Source organism: Fringilla coelebs, assembly GCF_963513975.1.
Source record: "Fringilla coelebs genome assembly, chromosome: 15".
Taxonomy (NCBI): Eukaryota; Metazoa; Chordata; class Aves; order Passeriformes; family Fringillidae; genus Fringilla; species Fringilla coelebs.
The window spans coordinates 11863628-11891603 of NC_140041.1; the positions used below are offsets into that span (position 1 = coordinate 11863628).

General features: G+C 46.0%; 2 protein-coding genes across 2 annotated transcripts in view; both read right to left on the bottom strand.

The window, feature by feature from the left end:
• On the bottom strand, positions 1 to 4695 carry LOC311159699 (uncharacterized protein). Its single transcript, XM_084215909.1, has 2 exons — positions 4608 to 4695; positions 1 to 3024 (listed from the first exon to the last, which is right to left on the bottom strand). Exon 2 carries the CDS (start codon positions 2960 to 2962, stop codon positions 1952 to 1954), a length of 1011 nt encoding a protein of 336 aa, XP_084072035.1. The 5' UTR covers positions 2963 to 3024; positions 4608 to 4695; the 3' UTR covers positions 1 to 1951.
• A 4849-nt stretch (positions 4696 to 9544) lies between these two features.
• The window catches only part of ADAMTS2 (ADAM metallopeptidase with thrombospondin type 1 motif 2), a gene marked incomplete at its 5' end in the record, with an annotated part of 173374 nt that continues 154942 nt past the window's right edge, over positions 9545 to 27976 (bottom strand). The window contains 9 exon segments of the mRNA XM_084216061.1: positions 9545 to 14187; positions 18458 to 18547; positions 19537 to 19666; positions 20023 to 20230; positions 22459 to 22591; positions 23781 to 23940; positions 25085 to 25248; positions 26729 to 26809; positions 27418 to 27541. Of these exon segments, the coding sequence (XP_084072187.1) occupies positions 13727 to 14187; positions 18458 to 18547; positions 19537 to 19666; positions 20023 to 20230; positions 22459 to 22591; positions 23781 to 23940; positions 25085 to 25248; positions 26729 to 26809; positions 27418 to 27541 (1551 nt within the window). The 3' untranslated portion in view covers positions 9545 to 13726.

Below are 27976 nucleotides of genomic sequence, written 5' to 3' on the forward strand. Positions count from 1 at the left end.
AAGGATTTTATTTGTTTCCTCTGTCAAAAGCAGTGATACATGCAGTTGGCACAAGACTTGTTAGGCATTAGAGTCATAAATATTCACATGGAGAGAAATTTAAATGGCAGCAGAACAGTGAGGACAAGCATTGCTTAAACCCCAGCATTTACCTGAGAAGGGAGGGGCAGGTGTGGAGGGGGCAGAGCAGGCTGGGACCTCCTGGGTTCAGCTTTCTCCATCTGCTTTAATGAGTGCTGGAGCCATCTTCACTTCCATTCTTGCTGTGTGGTTAGTTCAAAACCAGAGCTGAGAAGCAACTCAGCTCCATAGCACTAATGAGTTTCAACAGGAGAAAAAAATATTTGAGGTAAGAGATGTGAGGCTGAGAAGCTCAAACACTCTCACCTTTTGATCCTTGAGCATATTTACACTCATGTTGGTACTGAGTAGAAATTGCTTTTTCATTTAATCTGCTTGAGGGTGGTTTGGAAATCACTTGTGAGCATTTTTATAATTGCAGCTTTCCAATGCTGTTTTTCATCTTAGCTGCTGTTGAGCAAACAGCCTGGTCCCTCTGCTCTCCACTGTGCCAAAACATTTATTCCTAGTAGTAGTAATAATTAGGCTGGTATTGCTTAGCAGCCTCTCAGCTACATCTCCTGACTGGCTACAGAGAGTGTGACACCAGACACAGGTGGGTGAGGTTGCTCTGACTGCAGGGGAAAGTGCCAATGGCAGCTTCTCTGATGGAGAAGTCTCTGTGTGGCAGAAGGGATCCCTGGGCATGTGCCCACTGCCCCATGCCAGGACGCCCCAGCCTTGTGGGAATGCTTCTCATCCTACAGACATCCCATGGAGCAATACCATCAACATGAATTGTTTGTATATGCTGTGTGCTGGATGGTTGGAACATGCACATTTGTTTTTTCCATGTTTCAGTCTTGCAACACGAAGCAAAGCTCAATCAACATCATAGCATGGTCAGCTAGGTGAGAATACAGAAGCACAGGTATGAAGGGAAACACAAGTTACTATTTAATATCCGTGTTCTATCAGCAGCAGCCCAGCATCCCTGGGCTGCCCCTCAGCCAAGGCTGCTCCTCTGAGCCTGCAGAGCTCTGTGTGGGCTCCTGGGCCCCCACACCTGAGCAGCAAATCCCGTGGGTGCTCGTGGTGTGCAGCCTGGCTGTGGCAGGGCAGAGTCCCACGTGATGCCTGTTTGCAGCTGGCTCCACACCAGCCACAGCACCAGCACAGCAATCCCACCAGGGCTCCCAGCTCTCCTCCTGCCAGGGCGAAGTCCAGCAGTAAAGGGAACAGAGTTGGGACAGGGTAAGCACCAGGAAAATCCCCACCCAAGGAGTTGTAATATTTTCCACCTTACCCTCCAGCAAATCCTCATAAAAGACTTTTGATTTTTAAGAAATAATTCTTTATGCTACTGCTCTAATGGGTGACCTCTCCAGTGGGACCCTGGTGCTGAGGCAGGGATCTGTGATGGGTCTCCCAGTAAATGTGTGTGTCAGAGAGAGTGCATTTCCCACTGTCCCTTGGGCAAAGGGCTCCTTTCTGAACAGCTGTACTCAAGTGTCAGCAACATCTGCCTGCTTGGCACTGCCTGGGAAGCACTGGTATTTCAGTGCTCCCACTTCTCCAGCACAGATGGGATTTGTGTTCTCTGCAGCTCTCTCCAGCGTTTCTTCATGCTCAGGGCAGTTCTAGGCAGGAGGTGGGAGGAGATGCTTTATGAACTGTTGCCTTTCCAAAATGAGAACTGATTGCTGTTTCCTTGGCAGATGAGACTCTGAACTGTCCCTTTGCCCACGGATGAGGGATATGATGGATCACAAGAGTCTGCCTGACTCGCATGCATGTTCAAGCCATGTTTTCTGTGTGAGGACTCCAGGGAGAGCTGCTAGAGCACAGGGTTGGTTATATCTTGTGAAAATTATTCTAAGCAGCTACTTCTTCACACTTCAGCAATGGCTGGGAGCAAACAAGCTTTTATCTTTGCTTCTTTCCAGATGCATCTGTGCTCTGAAATCCAGTTATGGATGGTGGCTTTTTTAGGTACCTGGAAAGACTCGAAGTATCTCTGCTTAGTGGGAACATTTTTGTCACAGTGAGAAGTTTTTCTTCCTTCTTTTTCATCTATGCCTGCTGTATTGAACAAATTCTGCCTTCCTACAGAGCAGGGCAGGGCTAGGTTTCCTGCCACCTTCCCTCTGGCTGAGAGTGCCAATTGCTCTTCAGTGTTAGTGAACATGGGGCCATTCTCTTTCTGACTGTGGTTATTCCCTAAAACTGTTCCCTCAGACCTTCTGAGATACTTCAGCTCTGAGCATACTGCTTCTTTCTGAACTGGCCTTGGGGAGGGAAGCCTTGGAAAACTGAACACTCGTGGAAAACTGGTTATCCCTGTGGTTTTTTCTTCCAGGTTTGTGTGACGAAGGTCACCATTTGTGGCAGAAGAGTTGCACTGTGAGTAACCAGTGCTGGCACTTTCACCATAGGAAGGAGCCTTGGAGGAGCAAAGATTTCCTGCACTGGTGTAAATTTGTTCCAGGGGGTTCTCTCTGGGCCAAAAGTCAGTTTCTGCAGGTGGGACTTTTCCCAGTGGCACCACATTAGAGATGAAATCGGTCAATTTACATTTTGACCTTTCCTGCTGTGTCCCCACAAGTGGCAGAGAACCTGACACATCCTCGAGGGTCTTCAGGGTCTTTCTGTCCTTACCCTTATGTCTGCTTTCCAGAAGGGCTGGGAAGGTGGGCCTGGCAAGGTGGCAGATGGATTGGATGTAGTCATCACTGGAGTGTGAGTCTGGGCTGGCTGCAGCGCTCCCAGCACACTTTGGGCTGCTGCTCGGCTCCTCCATCGCTTCCTCGTGGGTTTCCCGGATGGTTGGGAGAGGCTTTGAGAGGCTCAGTCTGATCCGGGGTGCCATGGCTGCAGAGAACAGAGCAGAGCTGATCAGCATGTGAAAACCTGCTGTGCTAAAGAAATCCTGGCCTTGCTTCTGTCTGAGCCACCTGATGTCTCCTGGAGGTAAACACGGCTGTTAACAAAAAACACACTTTAAAAGTTTGCTGGCTCTTTTATATCCATGGCTTCATAAATGTGCCCAAGAAGCCAGGTCATTAAATGTGGCAGTGAATAGAGGGTTCATTAAGGAGATCAGCAATGGTGCTCCCTCCCTCCTTGAGCAATGCAAGGGAGCACAGCTGGAGACGTACAGGGCAGGGGCATGAGCCTGTCTCACTGCCCTTGGTGGAGCAGCAGGGCACAAACTGCAGTCCTGATTCAATGCTCCAGGTCTGTTCACTGTGACAGGGCTCTGACTGCACCCTTAGTCCAAGCAGGCAGGAGCTGAACCCAACAGCAGAGGAGCTGCCCTGCCCCTGTGGGGAGCACCACCTACAGAAAGCAGCATGGCAGTGGTCTCTTCTAGAAGCTGGGGGTGAGAATGGACAGGGTCACTTTTGTCTGTAGTTCATAAATGTAGTTATGGAGAGGTAGGTCCTCCCCTGAGTGCTTACACAGAGTCAAAGGGATTTAATTCTTGTCCTTTATATTCAAATAGTCATCCTCAACTCATTTTAGGATGGATTTCCATCAAACTGCTCCTACTACTCAATTAAATATATCAAATTACAAATTTTTCAGTACATTTTGTGCTGCAGTGTTTTCTAACTGTACTGATTTTTTATTTTTTTTTCCAAACACTCCCCTCTGTGCTTTGCTTATCTCCCCTTCTGGCAGAAATGACCACATAGCCTAGATTTTTTTTTTTTTTTACTGTTTCTCCCAATGAAATTTGTATGTGACTAATCTGCAGACACAATATAGCTTTGTTGTGTGATTAAACGCAAAAGTGCTTTGCTGGCTATTTTAATGCCTTGCTTGTCATTGCTGTAAATAAATCTGGCTTTGTTGACCCTCCCTGCAGAGCTGCAGATCACACACGGAGCACAAACGAGCAGCTCGTGCCGAGCCCAGGGCAGAGCTCGCCGGGTGCCCGTCCCTCCCCAGGCTGCTGCTGTGCCCTCCCTGGTTTTCCTCATGTGCTGCTGGAAAAGCCAGCCAAGCCAGGATCTGCTGGCCTGAGAGCAGGAGATGCTTGTTTTAAACCTTAGGGCCCTTTTATTAAGCTTTTCCCTGCCTGCTCTGTTTCTCTCATGTCTCCAAGCCTTGAAGAAAAGGCTTTTTCCTTCCTTCCCTCCCAGCCCTGGCCTGAGCTCGGCGGTGTCGGAGCCTGGGCCCGGCAATGAGGGCGGAGGATGCTCCTGGAGAGGGGCGCGGGCATGTCGTGTGAAACCCGATAGCGCTAATCAGCGACTGAGTCCTGCCAACACGCCCTTCCTCCGGAAGGAAATTTAAATTACCTATTTGCAGGTAAAAAACTCTCCCGATGATGGGATGGATCAGGTCCCGCCCGGCTGCGATCCCCTTCGCCCTGGGCACCGCGCTGGCCTGGCCGAGGTCACCTCCCCGTCACCTGCGGCCCCCGCGGAGCTGGACCCGCTGCCTGCAGCTTGCCTTCCACCATACCGCGAGCATCGCTGGCTACCAGCGCCCGGATATCCCTGGCGACCCCCGGCACACGGCCGGACCCCTCCCCTTACCTGCGGGCACGGGCGGCTGGCGTCTCCCCGGGCTGCGCGGCTCTGCCCCGCTCCCTGCTCCCCGCTTCCAGCACGGGAGATGTGCTGTCTAACACTAACCCATGCGCCGGCTCCCTGCCTCAGTCAGCTGATCCCGCTGCCTGTTTTGTTGCTGTTGCTAAATATATCGCGCTGGCTGCCTGCCCTGCCCGAGCCGCAGCCGGCGGGCGCCGAGGCACCGGGGCAGCCCGCGGGCACCGGCCGGGAATGGCCATCCCGCATCCCTGCGGCTCATCGCCCGGCCGGGAATGGCCATCCCGCATCCCTGCGGCTCATCGCCCGGCCGAGAATGGCCATCCCGCATCCCTGCGGCTCATCGCCCGGCCGGGAATGGCCATCCCGCATCCCTGCGGCTCATCGCCCGGCCGGCAATGGCCATCCCGCATCCCTGCGGCTCATCCCCCGGCCGGGAACGGCCATCCCGCATCCCTGCGGCTCATCCCCCGGCCGGGAATGGCCATCCCCCATCCCTGCGGCTCATCCCCCGGCCGGGAATGGCCATCCCGCATCCCTGCGGCTCATCCCCCGGCCGGGAACGGCCATCCCGCATCCCTGCGGCTCATCGCCCGGCCGGGAACGGCCATCCCGCATCCCTGCGGCTCATCGCCTGGCGACAATTCCCCGTGCAAAAGGGACCGCGGGGCCGCGGCCGTGATGCGGGAGGGGTCTGGCCGCCTGTGCTCCACGATGGGGTGGGAAAAGAGGAGCCGTAGCTCCTTCATGCTTTATTGCTGGATGGAGAATCCTTAAGGTTTGGGGCTGTTTTTCTTCTTTCTCTGTCTTATTTTGTGAACAAATTTGTGCTGGTTTTCCCAAGAGGCAGTGGGTGTTTGCAGCTTCTTTAGTGCTGCTCCTTGCTCTCTTCTGTCCCTGCTCCCATTCTGTTCTGAGCTGAGCATCCCTAGGCCAAGCTCTACATCCCTGGGCTGAGCCACACATCCCTGGGCTGAGCTCTACACCCCTGGATTAGGCCCTACATCCTGGGCCAAGCTCTAGGTCCCTGGGCCAAGCTCTACATCCCTGGGCTGAGCTGTACACCCCCAGGCTGAGCTCTACATCCCTGGGCTGAGCTGTACACCCCCAGGCTGAGCTCTACATCCCTGGGCTGAGCTGTACACCCCCAGGCTGAGCTCTACATCCCTGGGCTGAGCTGTACACCCCCAGGCTGAGCTCTACATCCCTGGATTCAGCTGCATATCCACATTGCTGTGGAAGCACAGCAGCAGCCGGCCCTGCCACAGCACCTCCCATGGCTGTGCTCCACCAGCCCCCCTCTCCCACTGCTCCCAGGATCATCCCCATTTGTGTTTCTCTGAGACCACACAAGTGCATTTCTGCAAATTGCGTTGCCAGGAGGACTGGCAGCATTCGACCTTTTGGGTCCCTGGGCAGCAGGGATTTGTCTTTGTTTCCTGGCTTAGTAACGTGCTGCAAACTGATTGCAATTCTGGAGCAACCCTGGCATCCCTTTCATGGCCTCTCTTGCAGCATCACATTGTGTGGGGAGATGAATTGTCGTGTTGCAGCAGAATCTTCCTTCTGTATTTATTTCTCAACACTGTCCTCAGAGGCAGCCCCAACAGCTGCTGCTCTTTCCTGGGAATAGCCATCCCACACAACATCCCTGTGTGCCCAGGCCAGGGAGTGTGACTGCATTTCTGAGCCTTGCTGCTCCCCACAATGCCTGTCCTGACCTGCTGGAGGGATGAAGAAAAAAGCAGAAATTCTAAATTAAAAATCACTGCATTAGTTTTAATGCAAATATTCTGTGTTACCATCATTCAGGCTGGAATTGGCTGTAACAGCTGATTTAGTCACCCAAGCCCACACTCATCATTCAGGTTTTTTCTTAATCTCCATTAAAAAGAAATAAGCAGCTCAACAGACTTGTCCATCCCTTTGGGATATGGTTCCAAGCAGATTTTTTTTTTTTCTGGAAATAGCCATTACCTTATTATTTCAATAAAACAGGTATGTAAGCTTAAGCTGTTTGTCTGGACTTCTGGTGCCAAACAGCTGAATTTAGCTGAAATGACCAGCAACTTTCATGCATTAAATTCATTAACAGCAATGATCATCAGGGATCATGCTGTTGTAACTCAGAGCTTCAATTTTTCCTCCTTGCTTGCAGGAAACGTGATTACCATCATAAGGAAAAAAACCCTCAGATACCAGCTATGCTAAGCAGCTGCAGTATGGAGCTTGGGAAAAACATTTTGTGAGGAAGATCACTGAGCTGGAAACAAGCTCCACATGTGCAGATGTGCCTGGATACAATCTCTTTAAAAAGTCTTCAAGATGGTTCCTCTGCCCTGGTAAGTCTCTCCTCCCTGCTGGAGTTACCTCCTTCTTAAAGGTATGATGGAGTGAATAGAACATGGCAGATGGGAAGGGCAAATAAAATATATCTCTTATTTAGTTTACCTCAACCACAGCTGTTTGGTTTCTTCTTTCATCACCTGCATCCTCAAAAAAATCTTAATTTAAAAGAAGAAACAAGGTGCAACTTTGAATGCTTGCTCCAAGAATGCCATTTCTGTTATTACTGATCTGCCTATGATTAAACTGTATCTGGCATGGATGCATTTTTCATCATAATTTTAGATTATACATGCCCCAAAGTGCCTGAATGCTGGTGTGGATTGGTCCCTCTTGGATGCACCACACAAAGAGGCTGGAGAGTGAGCACTGGGAATGGTTGCAGCACTGCCATCACTTGAAAACCTTCTCCTGCCTGGGGTCACATGAAACCCCCAGTCCTGCCAGCAGCCTGGGTCACCTAAAACAGGTTTGTCTTTCCATAGCTGTTGTGTTTCTTTAATAAAAGATTTTTAAAAATCAAATTACAATCATCAGTGGAACCTCTTGTTACATTACTGGTCTCTAAATTATTTTCTGGAGCAGCTGGAATATGTTCAGATGCCCTAAGAAATAACCCCAAAAAACAACTTATTCTTGAGTCATTTTCGGTGTTTTGGGTGGTGGGGTTGATCACGGCTCTATTTCTCCGCTGCAGTGCCGTCGGTGTGTCTGTCCTGCAGGATCCCTCCCCAGCCACAGGCAGGGCACGGTGCAGCCCAGCGGCATCTCCGCCTCCATCCGCAGCGCGACGGGGACTGAGCGAGGGGCTCGGACTCCCTCCGGCCCTTCCTGAGCGCATCTCCGCAGACCCGGGGGTTTTCCCGGCCGGGGTCACGGTGCAGCGGCCGCTCTAGACCCGCACTTCTTGTGCCGTGCCACCACCTAGCGGCGGCTCGGGCGGGGCGAGCCGGGCCCGGCCCGCCGGGAGCCCCGGGGCCGCCGGCGCTGCGCGGTTCGGTTCGGCTCCGGCCCGCGGGGATGCTGCGGGCAGCGCTCTGCGCATGAAGCGTAAAACCCAGCGGGTTAACCAGGATAAGGCTTCTCCCACGCTGTCATCCTGCTCTGCTCCTTCCTCTAAGGAGATCTGGGGAGTGCTGGATGTGGTTCTGCGGCTCCGCCGCTCCGGGCCCTGCTCAGCTGGAAAAGCGGCTAAAGGAGGAGGGACCGGGAAAGGTGGTGGGGAGGGGGCAGGGGGAGAGCTAAGGTGAGCAATGCACACACACATATTCACATCCACACACACAGCCCTAGGGGAGCTTCCAGGCATTTCTCTCCCAGGAAGGCTCAGGAGCCAGAAAATCCTGTGGGAACACACTGGAAATCATCCTGCGCCCCCCTCGCTGTGGGAAAAGGGAGTGGAATTTGCACAGAGCTTTGGAGGAGCTGCCTTCTGTCTGGGGTAATTAATAACCTGAAAACTGCTTTCCTGGCCTGGAATTGCAGCTCCTTGAGCTGACTTTTTAAAAAAAAGATTTCCTCAGAGGCAGATGATGGTGAAAAGGGATAAAAATCTGATGTAGGCAAGGAGAGGAAGAGAAGGCCTCCTGTGGGTGTCATCTTTTGGCATTTGAGAGAGAGAGATAGAACAAGACCGGGGGGAGGGAGAGGTGTTGGATATGACTGAGCCCACCTTGGGTGTCCCTCGTGTCTGGGGTGTGGATGTGAGACCCTTTGCCGTGGCCACTCTAAAAATCTCAAAATCTATGAGAGCAAAAGGCAATTAAATATAACCCTTGTCACAGCTGTAAATGATGCATTAATTATCACAGTAAATGGACCCCAGGTTTGGGCTTGTCTACTGTTTTATTGGGGCATTTAAATGTGTAAATTACTTTTCCAGATGGAAAGTGTTGAGGTGGCTTATTACCTGATTAAAGAATGCTGGACTTGAATGCACTGCATGGTGCTCACTGAATAACCACAGTAAGCAGGGATCTTTCAAACCCTCAAGCAACAAACTTCAATCAGACGAGAAAGATTCAACTGTGCTTTAAAGGGAACCCAGCTACACGTGTGCAGGACACGGCAGGAGAATGTGGGCAAAAGAATTTCATGGAAAGGAGCAATTACTTTATCAATAGGACATGCAGAGCAGAATTCACTCATCAGTTCTGAATAGAAGCCCAAATAACTGAGCCTTTTAAAGAGAAGATACATGGACCAGGATGGATTCGGGCCTCAAGCAGGTTTAAGTGAGTTTGATTAATTTCTGTGCAGTTATCAACTGAGGTTTTGGTCCAGTGACTTCACGATATTTAGCCTTGGATAATGGATGCTCTAACAAGGATGTCGGACTTTGGCAGCAAATGTATCCCAATCCCACTTCATTAAGTTGTAGAAATTGAATTTGTTTTGAACCTGAAGATGCTGGTTCTACCTCTTCTAGCATCTCTGCATAACACCGACTCAATGAAAAAAGCACAGGGAAAAACCAAACACTTTTTTTTGCAAAAGAACACAGACATTTAAATTTAATAAATTATAAAATTAAAGATTCTAATTTGTATATACATTTTTAATATACAAGAAATGGCTATTTATTGCAATTTCTGTTAAGGCATATGTAAGTGAATGGAAGTTGCATATAGATATTCAGATGAACATAGCTAATACTGTGCATTGTAGGTGAGTAAATAAGATATTAAATGCATATGTAATAAAATAAAATAAAAAACCCTTTGAGTACTGGTAAAGCACCGTTTCTAGAATTCTCAAATATCTGAAAGCATTCTATGGAGGTGTTGTGAGACTCTAAATATTGAATGGATATATGGATTTAAAAAGTGATGCGTTCATAATAGATAACAGAAATTTTTAAAGAAATGATGGTGAAAATAATGGCAGATGACTGAAGCCAAAGAAACCAGAATTTGTTTGGGATTGTTTTAGTGAGAGGCTGTTACTTGGATTTTAAGTTTAGACAGCCAGAAAAATGACAATTGAGAAAACTCTACCTGCATGGTTAGATCATAAATACATTGCTTTGTGGGAGCACATTACTTTATCTCTCAGATCTCTGAGATGGTCTCTGCAGGAATATATTTGTTTATAAATCTGCTTTAGTTTGTGGGGATTAGGTTACATTAAAATATTGCTTTCTGCTTGTTATGTCTGAAAATGCAGCATCTGGGCAACAGCAAACTGCTTACAGAAGATCCACTGTGATGATGCTCTTGCCCAATTACAGCATTGTAGAGAAGATGAAGCAGTTGTCAAAGTTTAAGCAAACAAAAAAATGACCAAATTTTCCACTGCATGACACAGAAATGAAATCAGCTCAGGAGAGCAAACCCCCACCTTTCGTCTGGGGCTGCTTTTCTTTATCAGTAGAGCCTGGTGCTGTGTTTTCCAGTAGAAGTGATGAACATGTTCTTGGGGAACTGCTGAAAAAAAACACCTTCTGAAGAACCCATGTCAGCTTGAAAAGAAGGCATCTTTTCTGGTCTGAAGAGACTTTACTTCCCCCCTTTTTATACAGGAAGAGTGTGAAGAGAAGGCAACCTGCTGCTCAAAGAGATGGTCCATCAGCCTCTTGATGTCTTGAGCAATGTGGACTGAAGCTGCTGCCTCAAGTAGTTTAGTGTTCCCCCCCAAAAAAACAGCTAGAGAGATATTCAGTAGAATTTAAACCATTGAGAAACAAACCAAATTAAATCTCTCAAAAGGTGAGACTGAGAAGGGAACAACCCCTTCCAAAATGCAGATGCCACCAGGCACTGCACTGGGTTCCTAATGAACACAGGACCTGACATAGCACCAGACCAGCCTTCCAGGAGGCCCTTCCTGCTCCTTGAGGCAGCAGAACCTTCCACTTTATCTGGAAAAATGCTTTTTTGAGCTGTGGGCACTGCCTCCTGCAGTATTTCTTCACACTGCCTGGTTGACTAAGCCTATTCCAGAAGCTAGGGCAGAACAGAATCCATTAGATGAGTTACCTCAGGGGATTGGAGCAATGGGTCTTGAAAAAGCCCCAGAGGGTAAGACTGGTACCCTCCAGGCAGCAAACTTTTGCCTCCCCATCTGCATAAATCCAGCTCCAACCCTTTCTATCTTTGGGTTTGTGAAAGTTTTTCCTAAGTTTCATACGCTTGGATGAGCTTCTCCATCTATGAAAAAGCTGGGGGTTGTGGTTTATTTTTATTGTCTACAGAGCTAAAAGGATATTAACTTGAAGGGGAAAAGATGAGTTTTATACTAACCACATCTGTGTAAAGGAAACGTGGAAGGCAAGAAATACTATGACTCCAGGCTGGGAGCCTGGCTACAGCTTGTGTCTCCCATGGCACAGCAGCTGGAGTGATGTTGATTTAGACACATCTTCCTTTATTATAAATAGACTGGTGGGGTTTTTTCCCTTCAGTGCTCATTACTACATTGCTGCTGTGCACAGATGTGACCTGACCCTACACTGTTACTAAAACTTGTCCCATCTGTAGGCAACCACAAATCCCTTGGCAGGAGGCTGGCTGGGCTTGCCTGCACACCGTGGCTGTGTGACAGCCAGCAGGCCACGGAGCAGGGCTGGGACAAGGACAAGAACCCTTTGACTGCAGGGGAACTCTCCATGTCCCAGCAGTGAAGATCTGTGGTGGAACTGTTCCCACCCTGCTGCCAAACTGCACAGCCTGAGTTCTACTTCTCCAAACCAGAACAGATTTTTGCTTGTGCTCGCTGCTGCTTCCACATCTGCAGCCACGTCTGCTTGGCCCAGGAGATGTTTCCTAATGCTCTGAACCCTTAGCAGGCCTGTTGGGCTTCCCAGTTATCCTGCTCTTCAGTATCCTGCACTGAACTGCTCCAAGTGTATCACCGTGGTCCTGTGTAAGAAGGGGCACTGGATGCCACGACCCCAGCTGGAAACATTCCTGCTCTGCTTGGGCCAGTATCTCCAGGAAGAATTTTTCTTCGACCAGGCTTGTGCTCCAAAAACTTCTGGCCACAGTTCAGGTCAAACACAGTCCCACATGGAGGTGCTGTAAAGCCTGAGGTTCCTGCTGGCTCTTGCCTCCTTTCCAGCAGGAATGGCTCGTTTGGAAGAGGAGACTGGGCAGTTCATTCAGTTGTGGTGGTCAGGGGCAGAAGGCAGGTAACAGAGAGTCACATGTGCTTCACCTTGCAATACCTGTCAGGCTCTTTGCCAGCAGCTGGGCCAGAGAAGAGCTCACACACTGCTGGGAACACAGCACATTCCCAATAATTTTGTGACTCTATATATGGCCTTATTGCTGGTGCTGCTTCAGACCAGGACCAGCTCAGACTGGAGGGTGAGATCTTCCTCTCAGACTGGAAAATATGAACTTGGAGCCACCAAACCTACCTAGTGGTAAAAAGAGGATTTCAGGGAAGCCCCGGACTCTGCAGGAGATTTACCAGCAAAGAAGAAACAAATGGAAGAATCCAAGCCAGGAAAAAATCTGCTCAGATGCCACCCACAGCAGGAACCAGTCCATGCTCCCTGTCTCGGCAGTGTTAGAGCCAAGCTGAGTTCATCTTCTGTTCTCCAACCAGGAATTCAAAATGACCTACGAAAACCATGATGACCCTGAGGGGGAAAAAAGTACTCAAAGGGTTGTCAGGTTACACATCTTGAAGTTTTCTAGCAGACCTTGTGCTGTGAATACACAATGTGTGTGTATGTGGGTGTGTGTTCAGTAAGGGCACAGCAAACAGTTGTTCACTTCTGCACCAATAAAGCTGTCCTAAGGAAAGGAAGATAATACAAAATTAAATCCTCAAAAATAACTGCATCCTATGTGGGGGGGGGAAAAGTTTGACTCAACAAAGCACCAAAGAAAAGACAACAAGAATCCAGTCATCTTTAAGTTAAACAGAATGTGGGTAGAAAAAAAATCAGACCAATAAAAAAAGCACCAACCAATAAGGATCACTGAGGCTGTTGCATTGCAGGAACCTAAAGATTATAAAAAATATGGATAATTGTAAACAGAAAGACTAGGATGTTGTCAGTCCAAGTTGGCCAGATCTACCCTACTAAATGTCTTGCATGTGTCCAAAAGTTTAGGAGAATCCTTTGAAATTGTTTATGGAAGTATGTAAACTACTGTTTGTCAGTTTTTAATTTACACATAAATATATGGCTACAGAGTTTTCTCTGCGTTTTCTTGCACAGCCCTGGTTCAGGAAGCTATGTGAGCACATGCTGAGCTGTGACCACAGAGGCAGCTCTGCCAAGGTCAGCCAAACCAAGCCTGGCACGTCCTAAGAGCCTTCCCGAAGCTGGCTGTGCTAGTGCCAGGGTTTGTGCAAGGCACAGAAGCATCACAGGAGTGCTGGCCCCCTGCTTGTCAGAGTTAAAGGCATTTATTATGTCTTGGGACTGCTTTCTGCCATACTAAGTGTGACTCCCATTACTATTCCCAAGCAGTTTTACATAGGCATAGGAGACTTTAAGGAGTCTGTAACTGAGAAACCTGCTAACCTGACCTGGTAATATGGCTTGTTTGGATTCAGTGGGACACTGTAGGGATATTGCACTAACACTCTGCTGTACCCTGTACACCTAACCTAGCCATCAAAGTGTTCAGATTAGCACTTATGAAAGAATCTGTCATTTCCATTTATAGTAGGCTTGAGAATTTGGAATCTCTGCCATAGCACCACTTTGATTTTTCCCCATTCTTAGTCTCTACGATGGCCAATGCTATGATGTTGGTAACATCTCTATAAGAGAAAAATGTTGCTTGTGCCATATTTCCATTTTAGTTTATTTTCCTAAGAGTCTCTCTTTTCATTTTCTCAGCGATCAGCTCCTGAATTCTTTGATTCCTTGTCCTTTCATAAGGCCTCCTCCTTGTAATGATGTTGTGCTGTGGTACTTCGTTATCCAACCCATCAACTTTGTAGGGAACATCCACTGCATTGATTTCTGGGTGCTCCTCAGTGGCATTGGAAGGGGGTGCACGTGTTTTGGAAAGCAGAGGAGGGCTGGTGGCAGACTGTGTGGTGGACACTCCCACGGGAGGGCTGAGGGTTGTCAGGAGCTCCTCCTCAATGACATTATTCTTATTTACATTGACACTGGTCACATTGCCATCCTCTGTTAGGTTGCTGTACATGTTGCAGGACTTGCAACACAGCTTATGGTAGCCAGGAATGGAGCAGTAACGGGAGAGAACTTCCATGCGACAAAACATTGACTTGTCTCCTTGACAATGATCTTCTGAAAGAGAAAAAGGGAACAGATAAATAAAGAGCATCTCCACATTAATCAGAAAAAGAAACACAGCTGAAGCTTTGGCAGTGGGCAGAGGGTTTGATATTTAAAGTGGGTTGGGAAACTGGCAAATGAGCCTTCTACAAGCAGAAGCAGGCTTATATTCAACCTAAAAGTCAACTCCAAGAGTTGCAAAAGCTGATCTGAACTGAATGTACCAGCCCCATCCAAGCTCCAGACCATCACACTCGAATTTTTGCCTTCACATCCTGGAAGCTCTATCCTGAAGACCATGAAGCCACAATGAATTGTGTTACTGTCTTGGTTTAAACTTCAAAACACACTGATTGTGCTGTGCTGTTACTAAAACTACACTGAACTCCCACAGAGTCATGAAGTTTTATATTAAGAAATCTATTTTTTCCCTATTTGCTCCTTTTAATGCTTTTCTGCAACCAAAGAGTGACTAACCACAGTCAGGGGTAACATATATTTATCCAGACTGTCTCAGGAAAGTCAAGTCCTATTTTGATGTGTATATTTCTCAGAATTAGTCCATCTCCACTAATCAGAGTGATATTGTTGCCAGGTACCCCTACTCTGAAAATAGCAGTGTTTTCTCAGCATGTCTCTTGTTTGAGAGAAAAGTGGTGCCATGAGGCTTTTCTACTCCTCCTAGAAGGGAGCTGATATTTTTGGAACAACAAACTCCAGTCCAATGTAGCCAAGCCAGCCCATTAAAGACTGGGAGAATAAGTAAAAGTCCTGATTTTTGTGTCAATGACTGTAATAAAAAAGAAAGAATGAAAATCTATAAGCTTTAAGCTGTCAATAGCTGTTACAACAATTTGCACTATATGGTGTTATGGTAGATCCTGATCTTGCTGAAATGCAGGTGGCAAATTGCAGGCTGAAGCATTAAAGGTGAAGTGGTCAAAGCGTTCCTGCCTGAGGAACATAAACAGAAGCCTACTCAGAGATTCCCCAAGCCCTTGTGATTTCTGCTCAGGGGAGGCAGAGGATCGTATGCATTAGTGGGAAATGGGGGTGAAGGTCTAGCAGGTTCCTTGGAGAGAAAGCTGCCTGTCCTCTGTCCCACACAGACACCCCTCAGCTCCATCCTGTGCCTCCAGGATGAAATAATGGAGCCAGGCAGTGCAGTGAAGGAAAAATCCCAACATGCAGCCCATGAGGAGAGAAGAGTCAGAGGGTTTGTAGGAGAGGAGAGGGCTGAGGAGAAAAGCAGACTGACCAACACCTGGCATCATCACTAATAAAACATCTCTGAGACCAGAGTGCTGAGACAGAGATGAAATCACTCGTCTCTCTCCCCCTGCTCTCACTACATTTCCACCTACACTTACAGTAAAGGGTGAGTAGCTCCAATTACTGGCTTTTATTTAGAGTGCACCCAGTGGGAGACAGCGCTCTCAGCCTGATCTGGAGTCACATTTCACCCTCCTGCCACAGCACTGGCTTGTGTCAGCACCCTCACAGCAAGGGAGAGAAGCAGAGCAGGTTCAGCCACATAAGAGGATTTGGGAAGCGTGGGTGCCACCTCTTCACTCGTCCTCAGCTAACAAAACAGGGCATGGTGGGTGTTTCATTGGCAAACATATCAGTCTAAAATAAACTAATAGCTGGTGCTGCTGCTTTAAAATGCTAGTGCTGGCTGAGGCAGGTGAAAACACCTCCTGTACAGTGTATCTATGCTCTGATTGTTGCTTTTGTTGCAGAAAAGCAAGATTCTAGTTCCTACTTTAGAATGTGCCAGGTACTTTTCCTATTTTTCAAATACTAAACTGAAATAGTGCTGGAGATTAGGAATGACTCCTTCCTTAGGAACATAAGAATAGTACCTTGGTTTTGGAGAGATTTTCAGACCAGCCTTTAAGAGCTGGAACTGTTCATACCTGCGTGCATAGCTCCATACAAAGGCCTGAATGTGCCTATATAATTTATATTTTTACATACCCCATAAGAGTCCTCTTTGAATATTTTGCCTTGTGATGCACAACCCTTATGCATATTCCTCCAAATGACTTCCATAATAAAAGCCAACAGATATAATATATAAATGTGATTTTAAGAAGGCAGGTCTGTTCTTGGCTTTGTAAGAATCAGTAACAGCACCTTTAGAAAAATGCCTTCTTTCCTAACAAAAATATGCAATGTCAAGCTTAACAATACATGGAAATAAAACTGCTTTATGTAATAAGTTTAGTGATATCTGATAAGTCATATAAATAAACTCTGCAACTTCTCAATGCCAGAACGAAATTTTGATCCTCTATCCAAACCAAAATATCCAGATTTGCTGAACTTTTATTTATTTTTACTTGCAGTATGCATGACAGACTGGAAGTATATATTCAAAACATCAGTAAGAAAAAAATAAATCAGTTTCACAGTCACTTTGGTACACATTAGTCTCATAAAAAAATATTGAAAAGCAAACTGAATTGGCACATCTTTAATATTATGTTAAATACATACAAAACACTAATAAAATATCCCTGATAAACCAAAGTGCATATAGACATAGTGCACAATGCCCAGATACCTTATTGCACCATTCTCTATAGCCACCCATCTCTTGAAACATCACTAAACATTGTCTATTTAAAGGTAACAGTCATGAATATATTTATACAGTTAAACACCGATTATTTTACATAACAGTATTCAGTGCCAGATACGTGTCTTTGCTTTTTCACCTTGTCATGTAAATTGTTAACATGTTTCAGGAAATATTAACAGCAAAATTTAAATATGTGATCACATGATAATGACAAGTTTGAAGTGCTACACTGTTGACGACCCAAAGATTCAAAAATGCCACTTTCCAAAAAATATTATCAAAGCAATAAGGTAGTAATTTGCTCCAAGACTGCAGTTTTACATTTCTACTATTGGTACTGACTGTCACAAAGAAGTTTATGACTTGTGAATTCCAAATCTTCAACACAAACACGGAAGGTGAAGCACGAATGCCAGTTAAATCTCAGTAAGTCAGGCCACAATCCTGTCTCGATGAAGATATGGATATGCACTGTGCAAATCAACCTCCAATTTAATTTACTGCCTTCCAAGAGTTATCATTCAAGTAAAAACGCTCCATATGAAGATTAACTCAAGGTACCAGTGTACTGTTCATATTTAAAGCTGGATCTGGTAAATTAATGCCATTTACATTTCAACATTAAGGCATTTTTCTAAAATTCATCTCCTAAGCAAAAAAAGCAATAAAAATTGAGGTAATTCTGTAGTAGTTCACACTGTTATGTTTGCCAGTTGACACATCTAAGAGCACACGCACACACACACACACACACACAACCATACCAGTCAAGTCAGACATGCATATGGTGAAAAAAGACCAGAGATGTAATGAGTATAAACAGCTCCATGCTGAGCAGCTGGAGACATCATAGTCAATGAAAACATCATATTGCCTCCGCCACGTCAAGGAAAACACCACCACGCCACCTGCACCATGGACCATGCCTGCTCTGCTTTGGGTTTGTTTCTAAAGGGAAAACGAGCAAAACTGGCAAAAATTGTGCGATGGAAAAAATGAACGCAGCTTTTCTCAAGGAAAAACCCTCCAAATCTGGCCAGAGCAACGGCATCAGAGCAGCAGGGAAAGTACCGACAGAAACTCAGCTTCTGCTTCCCAGCGAGCCCTCCACGGGTCACAAACGTAAAGGTGAGGGTCAGGGATAAAAAATGAGCAGCAAGGGTGAGGAAAGCAACAGCACCACAAAGGAAAATGGAATGAAAAAATTCTTCCACTCATCAGACTACCCTGTCAGCGAACTGAAACCAGAGAGTTACTAGATTTCGGGTTTTTAGATAAAGGAGAACTTTAGCACTACAAGGTGTCATTATTGTGATGTGATCACATTCACAATAAGTTCTCAGTTTTGCTATCAAACTGAACATCAGGAACCAGTAAGAGCCTTTTTTCACCACCACCAAGCAACAAGCAAACCGATCCCAGCTTCCTTTCAGAGGACTGCAACATACTGTGGAGATCCAACTTCACACATCCAACACTTCAAGACCTCCACCACCAGTGCTATGCAAGCTCCAGAGAAGAAAGACACCGAGCACCGAGTGCCTGGTGTGAAAAAACAGATTCAGCCCAAGATTTAAACTTGGCAAAGTCAAGGGAACTTTCCGCATAGAGAGAAGAAGAGAGCAAAAGGCAAAGTCCACATTCGATGTGGCATGCATTTAAGGGCAAAGGCAGAGTTATAAATGGGTCTTTTACTTGAAGATATTTTCTGGATGGGGTAGTCTGGATCGGGTCTTGACAGCCATTGTATCATGTAGGTTTTCTTTGAAGGATCAGAAACGTTTCCTTGAATAGAGGAAAAAAAAAAGATGCAACACAATATATGTTAGGCAGCATTAAATTGTTGTCCTGTCAGAAGGGGACAAGCTCAGAGCGTGAGTGGGCTCCAGTTGTGAAGGAGCCCAGGGAAGGATTACAACCAAGCTGTCTGATTTTGGGCAAAAGGAGCTGTTTGGGGAGGTTGCTACAGCTCCTGCCCAGCACTTCACAGCCAACATTGAAGACAGCCCGAGGGCCAGTTCTCCAGCAGCCCTTCTCATGGCAGTGTCACACATCCCCAGAGACATGCAGACTAGTTTAGTTACAGTGCCTCATTAAAATCTTTGTATTGGAGAGTATAATTGACAGCTTTCTTCTAATTAATTAGAAATCAAAGGCTACCCTGAGAAATACATCAGGAAAAAAAATAATATGAATGACTTAATAATAGGAATATATGTAATGATCTCACAAATATAATTTGCAAACAGCTGAAAAGCTAACAAGGATAAAGGCCTTATTGCCCCAGATTAAGGAGGAACCAATTAATTACAGCTTCTAAAAACTGAGTTCAATAACCCCTGCAGATTTCATTCTGTCAAACTTGTGTTTGACAGAATGAAAAAGAAGCCTGGAACTGTTGGTGGAGGTGGGGAAAGTAAAGAGGCATCCTTGGTTAGCCCAGCAGCCCCTTGCCAAGCCCCACAGCTCTCAGGGGTGCAGGGCTGGACTCAGGATCTGCTCCTCTCCCAGGGCAGCTGTTGGCTGCTGGCCACATCTGGCCGTCAGCACTGAGCTGAGGTCTGCCCCAGGCTGTCAGGCTGTCTGTGCCAAGCAGTGCTGCCCAGCAGGAGAAGGGTGCCCAAGAAGCCCATCGGCCACACAGCAGCTCCACGCTGGGAATCCCCACCCTGGCAGGCGTAGCACGCAAGTATCAATTCAGTGAAGGCATTGCAAATAATTAAATACTTCTTTTTTTCAACAAGTAACAGAAGCTATTGAGGAGAAGCCCTTACTGGGACAGGGAGGTAGTCTGCAAATCCTGACGCTCTCTGGTTTGCTGTCCTTGCACAGGCCGATGACGTTGTCCCTGGTCCGGCACAGGACGGGGCGATCCTGGGTGCCATTGCCACAGCTGACAGAGCACTGAAAGGACAGGCAGCAGTTACACCCCAGCCACCCTCTGCCAACAACACATCAGAAATCAGCTTTTCAATTTTAAACTGCCCTTGATTCAAGCTGATTCAAGCTACATTATTTGAACTACTGCAGTATCTACAGTAATGAAGCAAGAGGGAGAGCCACTCACTGCTTCTTGTGGTACACCAGTGGTTGTGAAATACTCCAAGAAGAGCTGTGGTCTGAACAATAAACAAACAACTGCACATGCCAGCCATCTATTCACAGAGCCATCTACTCACAAATACAGGGGTGGCATTCCTTGTCATGCTCATCCCACCAGACAGAAATTAGTTGTTTGAGACCTGCAGGAAGAGGCTGACCTGTGACCATGGTCCTATTCTCCACTGTGCCGGGCACAGCTCCCTGTTGCAGGGCCTCCTGCCCTCGGGGCGGTCGTTGTTGCAGTACTTGGTGTGCACGGAGCGGTTGGTGTTGTCGTGCAGGGGCTGGATGCAGCGCACAGACCGCACCTGGTACCCTGTCTTCCCACAGGATTTGCTGCAAGGCTCCCATTCCCCTGTAACCCAGCTGGGTTGGTGAAAAGAGAGTGAGCAGAGTAAAATTCAAACTGTTGATCTGTAACTCTTAAACACAGGTTTAACGTGATGTCAATACTACATCTAATATGGAGAAAATGAGAAGATATGAAAAAAACATAAGCAGTTATGGTGAGGGTTGACTGTCCCTGAAATGTCATTAATAAGACCCAGATCTTCAATATTACTCTTTCTCATTATCTCCAAGGTAAGCATTACTATTACTTTGCTGTATTTGCTTTGATTTTAAGCTGCCCTTTCCAAAACTGCACATAAATATGGTCACTTTTATGTCAAAAGCAGCCACTCAAGGGTACTGCTGAGCTTCCCAGGTCTGGGTGCATGAGATGTGCCTTGTCTCATAATGCACCACAAACCAGCTGGTGGAGTGAAGTCAAAACATCTGGGGTAGAAATGCAGCTCCAGCCTGGCCCACATCTGGGCACTCCATGGACCATATCCCTGGCCATGTCAGACTCAATCTGCTGAAGCACTGGCAAACCCAGTGCTGTGAGCGCTGAGCTTGGGCAGATCAGGGTCCTCATCATCATAAATGTTTGGTTTGGGCAAAGGCAACACTCCACTGAAAACCGGAAAGTTTGAGTTCATAATTTCTAAATCAGTTTGGCCGCTGAAAAATGAAATCTCCAGTTTGTAATGTGGTGTACTTGAAACCCTCACTGATCAGCCAAACCGACTCATTAATTACAGCCACATGTTGTAAAGGACTTAGAGAAGAACCACAGGGACAGACAGCACCAAAGGAAGTTTACCTAGACTACTGAAAGCTTGGTTATAATTAAGTGAAGACATACAGCAGTCTATAAATATTTACAGAGTGCAGAGATCTGCAAGATGGAAATATTGTTCCATGTAAACAATATTCTTGGGATAAACTTCACCAAAAAATAGACATAGTCTGGAGAAACACCCTGAGCTTGAAGGAATTGTCCTAGAGTACTCATAAAATCCTGGGTTTGGAAACGGTCAAAAAATAGTACAAGGCACTGCACTACACATTCCAGTTAATCAGAAAGTAACAATTTCTCCCAATTTTCTCTTTGTAAGCTACAGATATTACACAGCTGCGAAGAAATACAAGAGCTGTGAAGCCAGGAATCCTGAGGTAACTTCTGAGACAAAGAAGAGTTTTTCCCAGAAGTGAAGAAGCAGCATATTAGTGTAGGGGGTGTCCCAGAGCTTTGTAAAACTCCTTAATAATTGCCTCTCCTATGTGCAAGAGCAAAATGCTTGGATGGCATTCTATGGAAACAGAGCTAACTGAAGCTTCAGGGATCCAAGTACAATTTAGGATCCTATTGAGCCTTTGTGGTACCTGGGCCCAATTATATTTGCAGCTGAAAGGAGGATACAGTCCTTTCCAGAGAGCCTGAGCTATGGTTAGGTCATTACTTCAGTTTTCCAATAAATAAATGTTCAACCCTGACCCATGCAGAGTTTATGGGGCACAGTTTCTTGCCTTTTCTCTCTTTCAAATCTTTTTCTTTTGAAAGGAAGTTAGGAAATATTGTGTGGTATGTTCTATTTATTTGCTGTGATTCCTGGAACCTACACTCGGTCCCCAGAGATAAAAGCTGGGATAAACATATTCCTTTCTTGTTGCAATAGTAGCAAAAAGAATATATTAGTCCTACATGTGGCAGGAATAACCTACTGCCAGTCAAAAAAATCACCTGTAAAATGTGAATTAAAATATTTATAACACTTGACTATGTAGAGCAGAAATGAAGGTACGACAGGCATTTCGTGCTGTACAAGGGTAGCCAGAGAAATCTAACAGATCAAATATTTCCCCTGTGTTTGAATGTCCAAAAATATGCTGTGAACTTTATGAAGATTTGGATTTGAGAGACTGGACATTGACATTGGTTGTCTTCTGTAGCCTTCTGTACATTTGCTCTGACATGATTAACTCACACTGTGTAAAATCCGCTGGTATAAACTGAATTTATGTCTATTTTGTATCGCCTCAAGATGGCCTGAACACAAAAGTCTGGATCAGGACAGAGCTTCTTTTCTAATCCAACTTATTTCATAAGTCATAGGAACCAGCAATCACAGAATATTCCATGAGAGGAGCAAAGCATGAGATCCTCCCAGCCCTGGGCCTCTGCAGTGGCCAGGAAGGTGAAGCTGAAGCCCCCTGGGTGTGATGCCCCTGCACCTGCAGGGAGCAGTGCTGGGGGCAGGGATGCTTACATGGGCTGGGAGCACTCCTGGAGGTTGCACACCCTGCGGATGGGCTTGGGCTTCTGGATGAGCTCGCAGTAGCTGCGATGAACCATCTTGTGGTCCGTCTTCCTGCGGCAGCCGTACTTGGTGAACTGGTAGCCTGGGGAGAGACACTGCTCTTACTCTGAGAGCTGGCACATCTCACAGAGGGCTCGAGCCTCAGAGGAGCTGCACAGATTCTGTCAAGGGCTGCAGTAGGAACTGCAGAGGAACATGCTACCAAAGGAGGAGGAAGCTGCACTGAATAAACATTTGCAACACAAATTTAACACTCAAAATTGCTCACCCCCTTGATTTTTCACTCCTTTAATCACAGAATCACTGGGATGGAAGAGACCTTTAAGACCATCAAGTCCAACCCAGCCCCAACACCTCAACTAAACCATGGCACCAAGTGCCACATCCAGTCTTGTTTTAAACACATCCAGGGATGGTGACTCCACCACCTCCCTGGGCATGCCATTCCAGTATTTTATCACCCTTTCTGTAAAAAAGTTTTCCTAATATCCAACCTATGTTTCCCTTGATGCAGTTTGAGACTGCGTCCTCTGGTTCTGTCAGTTGCTGACTGGAGAAAGAGACTAACAGCACCTGACTACAAAAACCTTTCAGGGAGTTGTAGAGAGTGATAAAGTCACCTCTGAGTCTCCTTTCCTCCAGGCTAAACACCCCCAGCTCCCTCAGTTGCTCCTCACAGGATTTGTGTTCCAAACCTCTCACCAGCCTCACTGCCTCCTCTGGACATGCTCAAGAATCTCAATGTCCTTCCTAAACTGAGGAGCCAGAACTGGACACAGCACTCAAGGTGTGACCTCGCCACAAAAATGAAAATAACACTTAAATAATGTTTAATGAAAATAACAGCCAGATCTGGCATCTCAAAAACATTTTGCAAACCTGCTCGACAGCAATCCAATGCTGCATCCTGACCATCAGCCTGGGGAACAGCACCAGCATTGACATCTGGCCCCAAAAAGGAGTCTGACATTGCAAAAGTCACATCATTGAACAGGGATTTACAAAGGGCTGCCCCATGGCACCTTGAGGTTCAGCACCTTCACAGCTTGGAGACCCTCATCCAAATCTTGTACATTTGTCCAATTTTTCAGTTTCATAATCATAAACCAGAAATGAATCAGCCCAGATCTGCCCCCAAACCATTTAAGTCAGATTTTAACCCCATTCACTATTTATTTCTATTACTTAAATAAAACTCCTCCCATACTCTGGTCTCCCTAATGTCTCGTGGCAATGAATGAATTTTGCATGACCTGAGGTTTTGTTTTTACCTCCTCCACAAGGTTTTGAACACTGGGACCATTTCTTCAAAGCCCATTCATATGACAATGAGTCCTCTTCCAAAACATTATTATTATCTACATTCAAGGAATCTTCATGGATCATGTACTTGTAAGTCAAAGATATCTTGGCACCACCATGAGGAATCACCTAATAAGCAAAGGAGATGTAATGAGAAAAGATATGAAAGACTGATATCAGGAGCTCTGTGAGATGATGTGAAATAGTGATCATGGCTCACCTATAAAAACATCCCCGGAGGGATTTCAACCTTTTAGCTGCACTCAACACACTTTTTCCCTGATGAAAAAGTATCTCCATCCTTATGACACAGAGTTTCTAAACTGCATATTAAGAAAGACTGTGGTTGATTTAGACTTATTTTCCTTGCCAGCATTGGACTGACATCATGATACTAAATTTTTTCCATATCCCATCACAAAGGAAGGAAATTTTGTACTGAAAAGATAACGGATAGTTCCACTAAAAGACAAAGCAAATTCAACTGCAGGAATAAGTGAAACTGGCAAAGAAAATTGCTTGTATTTCTGATAAAACACAAATATTCTTATGATAATCCTGGAATTCTGCAAAGCTTTTTACTTAATCTTGACAGAAATATAAACTATTTAGAAAGAGGTTTTGTTATCACACTGCACTAAGACAAATGCAAGAAAACAGATCTCAATTTTAACAAAGTGCAAAATATTTGTCCTTTGGAAACACAGTATTTATTCTTCCTTTGAAGTTCAGCTGGTGTAGATCAACACATTACAGTTGTTTTCAGAAGGATTTTAAATCAACTTATCCCTTAATTGAAGTCTACTCTTCGCTAGTTTGCTATGAAAAAAAGAATATATTTGGGTGGTTTTGGGAACTGTGGAACTGGGTTTGCTCTGAAAAAGGAAGCCAGGATCACAGGAATCCTCCATCTGCCTTGGCAGGATACATTTTCAAAACATGGATGGGAGAAGGAACTATTAGACCTAGCTGATATGAACCACTCTGACCTTTTTTTTGATTGCTGCTCACATGTCAGATAGGATAAGCAAGCTGCAGTCTTTACTCAGTGGCTGATCCATCCACAGGAAATAATCACGACAGCTGGTCGCTCAACACATAACCCTGAATTATAACAGCCCTCGTGCAGAGCAAAGAACTGGGAGAAAGGAATTAAAATACATCTTCTATTGTCTTATAAGTGAAGCAGATGTCTTCTTGTAACCCCCAAGAGGGGTCTGAATGGCACGCTGACCCACGGTGGCTGTGTGGAAGGCGTTTCCATCGCACTCACCAGGATGACGATCCCGTGGCGCAGCGGCCCCATGGTCTGCACCGTCTCCCTGTCCTCGTCGTTCCGGTATTCCCACTCCACTCCCATGTCAATAAAGACTTTGGAGTCTGGCACATAGTTGTCCTCACTTAGAATGAATTTCCCCGTTTCACGATTTTTAATAGCTGGGAGCAACACAACAGAAGTGAATATAAGAGGTTTGTTTCTCACCTCCAGTTTTGTTCTGCTCACGTCCCAGGGGATGAAGCTGAAAAGGCCAGTGTGCATTTTCCCTCTCTTCCCTCACAGGTTTGGAAAGACTTTTTCAGGTGTTTCACTGAACTGTCAATGCTTTTCTGCTCAGCTCCAGGAACATCACTTGTCTTTTTTTTTCCTTTTTCATAGCCTGCCTTGCCAGAGAAATGAGGCCAATGCAGCTGCACCACAGGGGTCCAGCTGCCTGCCCCCATATAACAACTTCTGAATCCACTGGCCGAATCTGAGCCAATTTGAGAGCCAGTGGGGGTCCCAGAGCTCTTCAGCTCTTTCATATGTTGTAAGGCAGTTCAGAGGGTTGTTACTGCTCCATCAGAGAAAGGCTACTGGGATAACCCCCAGCGGGTCCCCACAGTGAGAGAGGGACACTAGAAGCAGCATTAATTCTCCTGCTCAGATCCAGTCCTGACACCAGCACAGCCCTGTTAAGCTCCTGCTGCTCTGCAGGCACCTGCACACAGAGCCTGGTTCCTCTCTTCAGCTCTCACCAGTGCTCCGTCCTTCACCTGGAGAGACTTCAGCCACCTTTGGATGAGGACAGCTTTTCACCTGAGATGGAACATTTGCCCTCCTCGTTAGAAGAAATGTTGTTATGCAACACCAGATTTTAACTCCATTCTCTGCCTGGCACCTACCTGAGCATCCTGCTCTCTCAGCAGTGGCCAAGACAGTGAGCCAGCTGTCCATGTGCACAGCACCTGCCCCACCTTGACAGAACTTTGTCTGAACAAGGACTGCTCCCTGATCCACAGGGCCAGGCTGCCCTGGGCAGCAAGGGAAGCTTTCACTGGGGAGAAGCTGGGATGGCTCACTCTATGATCAGCAGACCATTCACTGTGCATCTACTTCCAATTAATAGCAGCCTAGCAGCCACTGCTTCCCATTGATTACAGGGCTCGGGAGGAGTGGATTTCCATCACCTCCTGAACTGCTGGATTGATTTGGCAGCCTCATGTCAGAACTGTTAGCAGTGGGGCAGAATCTGGAACAGATCTTGATATAGCTGGGAAATTACTGAGGGTGGGAAGCATTAAAGATGCGTACAAAGACCATGGAAGGGTTTGGGTTGAAAAGGACTTTGAAGATCACCTACTTCCAACCCCCAAAGACAATGCACTGCACCCCACAAAGTAACTCAGTGCCTCTTCCAGCAGTTTTCACACATCACATGCACATACCAACACAGAGATCTGGCTGGGACACCCTGGAATACAGCACAGGGAAATCAAATTGCCAAACAAGTTTCCTAATTTAACATACTTAGAGAAAGTACATGGTGTGGGTGGGTAATGGGTAAACAAATGTATAAACACATTGTCAGCCTCCAGAGACAAAAACAAACATCAGAAAAAAATATTCTGACTGAAAATTATCCTACTTGTTACTTACCAAGATGATGAGTGGTGGCATCTGTTTCCTGTATAAGTAAATGTCTTGCACCAGCAGGAATTTCAAACATCTTAACGTACCCTGTATTGAGGTATTTGAAAAAATAGTTATGGATTGATATACCACAAACAGGGCTGTCTTAGGTTTCTAAATAAATCTTATTTTCTGAAAGCAAGGTGTATAAAACAAGATGAAGCAAATCCAGCATTATTCCCATTTCAGTGCCAGGGGATGGAACATAACAGGGACAGAGGGTTTGGGTCAGAAAACAGGTGCCCAAAGTATCACCACAGACTTGGCTTCAGACTGAGTGAGCTTTGAGTGCCATGTGCACCCACAGAGACCACCCAACCTCCTGCCTGACAGAGCTGCTGATGAGACACTATTGCAGCACTGGAGGGACAGAGCAGCTGGCTGACACCAGCAGCACACATCCACAGCTCTCCAACAAGGAGCAGGGAAGCCTCTGCCATGCATGCACAGGCCTTGGTATCAGCAGCTTTAACTGCTCACTGGACAGAAGTCTTATTTTCAAATTAGAAACACATCTGGAAGTAAGTCCAGATTGTTTATTGGAATTAATGATGCTGCAAATTATTTGTAATTGTCCTGGTACTTTCCATGAAACATAAGGGACCAAGAAAAAATTCCCTGAATTCCCCAGGACAAACCATGCTGGATGCACTGACCTTGCTTTTTTGGTACTCTTGAAAATGTTCTTTTCACCACTTTGCAGTGGGAATTATCTCCTCCACAGACACCACACTTATCTTCCTGCTTCGTGGAACCTATGACCCTGTCACACCCAACTTTCTGTGCACAAAAGAAAGAAACATTCTTAATTATCTACTATTCAATTCAAATGAGCCTTCACTTTACGTATCAACCCCCAGATTCTGCTTCAGCAAGGCAGCACACCTCGTAGTATTCTCCTGGAAGATCAGCACCTGAACAGATTTTAATACTTCCAGTTCCTATAATAGATGTCAACTGGCTGATTATATTTTCATATTATGCTTCACAGTGGTTCTCTTACTGAAGGAAAGCAGCATGGTTAAGCAAAAGCTCTTAAGCCTCAGCCTATCTTAAGAAAGACACTTAAATTCCAGGAGAATCTAGGCATCTATAGGATAAGCACCTCCACCAGTGTTTTGCTAGTCAGATACTAATTCCTTTGAAAGATGACCTGCAGCAGATCCCAACTTAGAGGAACTGTCATTGATTTTTTGAAAATAGCATGATCAAATA